Genomic DNA, 4,098 nt, shown 5'->3' with positions numbered 1-4,098 from the left:
TCACAAACCAACTTCTATTAACGTTGCCTTGGAACATCTATATTTAAGTACACGGACGTTGTTCCACATCTTAAAATAACCTCTCGTGGTTTTCGCCGCGATGAATATAATTATTTATCAAAGAGGATTTTTTTATGCTCTTAGCCAATGAGAACACAAATTTTACAGTTATATTATAACAAATTATAAAGACAATGATTGTTTGTTGATTTATTTACATTTTTTATATTATTCTTCAATAAAGTGCATTCTGTTATTTTAGAATATTGTTCTATGTTTTTTCGGTTCGTGCCAAAACATAAAACTTATAGATATAGAGATAGATATCAGATTATGTAATGTAAATGCAATGTATTTATCAATTTTATTTTGCATAATGTATTTAAGAGATAAGACAGGATGGCCTAAAGAGGAAATATGTCAAAATTCGTCACGGAATTACTATCGTGTATAGTTTTGTGTACATCTAATTTTCTAAATAGAAAACCACGTTGATACAAAATGCTTACCCAAACGGAAATGCATCTTTTTCTTGGTAAGTCATCTGTCTATATATGATAATACTGAATGACACAACTCACCTGTGTTGTGTAAAAACTGATGCATAGTCCGTCTTGAATGCGTATATAATAACCGATCGATTCATTGTCTTAATGTTAGTTGTGGTTGATTGTGGTTGATTGATAATTACTATTTTTAATTCAACTCTGTAGTGAGGTGAAAAAACTTAAGTTTGAAATTAACACTGTAAGTCAGAGGGAAGACATTTAGCTAAACATATTGATAGGTGATTGAACTCCATTTTTCAGTTTTTGAAAACAACATTAAATGGCGGGAAAGGACTGACTTAGACTTTTACAAAATATTTAGCATTGGCAATTTTGGGTCTCAAATTGTAAAAAAAAATATCTTAAAATCGGCAGAAATCTTTGTCATGACTTTTTATAAGTTATTGATGTGTTCAAAAAATAAAATGGGTGATATGGGGCAAAACAGTTTGCCTTGTATTGTAGGAGGGGGGGATAGCACTAAAAGGTTCGATCTGTAAAGTTTAATGGATGGGCAGTGCATTAAGACAGTTACTTAAAAAATAGTAAAAGTTGAAGTGTGGAAAAATTGCTTTTCAACAGTCAACGACTGACCCTTCAAAACGTTTTAGAATATGTCTTCAAAAGGCAGCATTGTGACATTCAATAACCGAGGCGTGCATTTAAATATCCACATGTTGAACAGAGTTGACTGTCTCTGTGTATTCATTTGTCTCGCCAAGCCAAAGGAACACATATTTTAAGCTTGTATTTAATTGCCAGATGAGAATTTTCCGGGTTAAGATATTTCGATTTTCCACTTGTGTCGAATATCTAAATAAAACATATTATATAGTCATATACAAATAAAAAGTACGTGATAATTTTACATATTATATGTCTTCCATAAATACTTAAACCAGTCGATGCGTTCTTATGCTATCTATCCAAATTTTCGTCTCATAATCTACTAAATTTTGTCATTTTTATTTGAAACCCCTTATGTCCTTGTACAAATGTCAATAAGTAGTTATTTTATTAATTGGAATTTTATTTGAATGAGACTTACAGTAAGTTTATAGTCGGAACCATTTATCTTATTCTTCTAAAACTAGTCACAGATAACCATATTTAGCTTAATAGAATTAAAAAACCATGAAGCGTAGATGAGTCTTTAGTTTCTATGATTGATTTCTTTCATGTCTTTGTAGGAATTTTGATCGTTGTAGCAATCTGTACTCTTGGACTTTGTGTATTCTTATCATCAACCCAAACAAAAATTGTTCCCCACATGAAAGGACACCTATGTCCAGACTGGACAGGAAGGTTAGGCAATCACATGTTTCAATATGCCTCACTGTTTGGAATAGCAAAACGCAATGACATGATTTTAACTATACACAAAGATGATGAAATAACCTCTGTCATCGACAATTTGTTCGCGCTAAAATTACAAAATAACTCAGTTTGCGAAAATGCACAAACATGGGGCGAAAAGGAACCCTGTTTGTATGACAAGTTAGCTGCAACTGTTCCCTCCAACCGAAATGTGAAACACATGTCCTTATTACAATCGTGGAATTATTTTAGTCACGTCGAACAGGCTATTAGGGAACAATTTACATTTAATCAAAAAGTTGAGTCGAAATGTCAAAAAATGTTAAAAGATGCAATAATCGGATTTACTTCAAATAAAACCGATAAATCTGTGGAAAAACTCCAAGTAGTTGGTATTCACATACGAAGAGGGGACTATTTGGACAAAGATAAAATAGCGTACGGCTATCAGACAGCTGATGAGGAATACATTAATAAATCTATGAACTACTTTCGATCAAAATTCAAACATGTATTATTTTTAGCATACACTTCTTATTATTGGAAAGATTTATTGTGGCGGGAAAAACATGTTGGCGGAAGTGACGTTGTCCGAATGCGCGTGACTTCTCCGGAAGTCGACATGTGCGTTTTATCTAAATGTAATCATTCTATAATAACAGTTGGCTCATTTGGCTGGTGGGCGGCATGGTTGGCTAATGGTACAACAATCTATTTTAAGAATGCAGCCAAAGATAATAGCGAGTATAGAAATGATTTTAGCGAAGACATGACGGATTATTTTTATCCAGGATGGATAGGATTTTAATTCATTACTAAGAAACTTAATAGTCCTGACCGATCAAAGCGACAATATCGAATTACTGACAGATTAGATTTGATAACGATATATACATTATGTATTCAGCTAGTCATCAAAATCAACTTGAAGGTAGATTTACAATCGAATTCTGAAGACAAAACTGATATTCGCTTCGACTGTTTGCATACACATATCCTGTAAGAACATATTCTTAGATTCTTTACATATGGGGTATAAATCCAAAGATATCATACAATAAATGTTTTTATGAGGTAAATGTGTTGTTTTATTGACCTTAGCAAAACGGATGTTCAGGAATGCCAATTAGGAAAGGGTTCAATAGAAAACTATACCACTTAATTTTAAAACAAATGACGTTCATTGTTTTATTTCATTTTACGTGAGAACAACGTATTTACTGATAAGTATTTACCATAACCAATTTAACATGAACTATCTGACGATTGATATTCATTATTCTTGTAAAAATCACGTTTGACTTGACGTGAAGTTTCTAATTTAAACCAATACGGAAAAGCAATATGTGAGTATTATCCAGAAAATTTCATTAGTAACAATAAATAAACTTCGATCTATAATGATTTACTTTTATAAATTGTGACTTGGATGGAGAGTTGCCTCATTGGCACTCATACCACATCTTCTTATATCTTTTCACACCGAAACGCTTTTGAATTATTTGAGGTCTACACAAAACATGTACATATAATCAAAATGCTTGTTTGTTTTAAATATAGTTTAAGATTTGATTTTCTTTGTTGAATCATTTTTTGTTTTGTTATGTTAATTATACTATTTTGATCGTTACAAAAAGTACATGTGGAATTAAAAAAGTACATGTGGAATTAAAAAAGTACATGTGGAATCGTGATATGTATTTATAGACAACAACGATGCTTCATACTGCTTAAACAGCATAAATACACTTGTTTCTCGTTAAGTAGATTTTCTAAAATATAAAGTATGATTAAAATGAGACAATAGACTTTCCATATATAGAATTAGGGATTGGTTAATTGGTTAGTTGATTTGTTGACTAGTTATTTGTTCAAGCGTTTTCATGACCTTGAGACATGTATCACACACCATGTCTCCTCTCCAGTATTTACTGAAATGAGACGATATAGGTTAAAAGACATTGACTATTTAATTTGTATTGCGTAGAAAACTAAGTTGCTTCACAACATAAAAACAAACAAAAGTCAATCATTTCCTTTACAGGTCATCTGTCTGTTATATATACAATGAATGAAATGAGGCAATCTTTTTTACAGACGATAAGAAAAATACAAATTGGTTTATGATTGGTTAATTTATTGACTGTAACCTGTGTTGGCGTCTGGAAGCAATTTTCTTATGCATTTTCAAGACAATGCCAAATTGATCTTGTACAAGGTCTTCTTCAAATAT

General features: G+C 31.6%; 1 protein-coding gene across 1 annotated transcript; it reads left to right on the top strand.

Moving 5' to 3' along the window:
- Nucleotides 1-393: 393 nt before the first annotated feature.
- On the top strand, nucleotides 394-2,929 carry LOC143055639 (galactoside alpha-(1,2)-fucosyltransferase 2-like). Its single transcript, XM_076228807.1, has 2 exons — nucleotides 394-535; nucleotides 1,739-2,929. The coding sequence occupies exons 1-2, from the start codon at nucleotides 502-504 to the stop codon at nucleotides 2,671-2,673; spliced, it is 969 nt and encodes a 322-aa protein (XP_076084922.1). The 5' UTR covers nucleotides 394-501; the 3' UTR covers nucleotides 2,674-2,929.
- Nucleotides 2,930-4,098: the final 1,169 nt, after the last annotated feature.

The sequence above is a fragment of the Mytilus galloprovincialis genome, chromosome 12, assembly GCF_965363235.1.
Source record: "Mytilus galloprovincialis chromosome 12, xbMytGall1.hap1.1, whole genome shotgun sequence".
Lineage (NCBI taxonomy): Eukaryota > Metazoa > Mollusca > Bivalvia > Mytilida > Mytilidae > Mytilus > Mytilus galloprovincialis.
The sequence above is the reverse complement of the archived record's forward strand: the minus strand, read 5'-3'. Positions and strand labels throughout refer to the sequence as shown.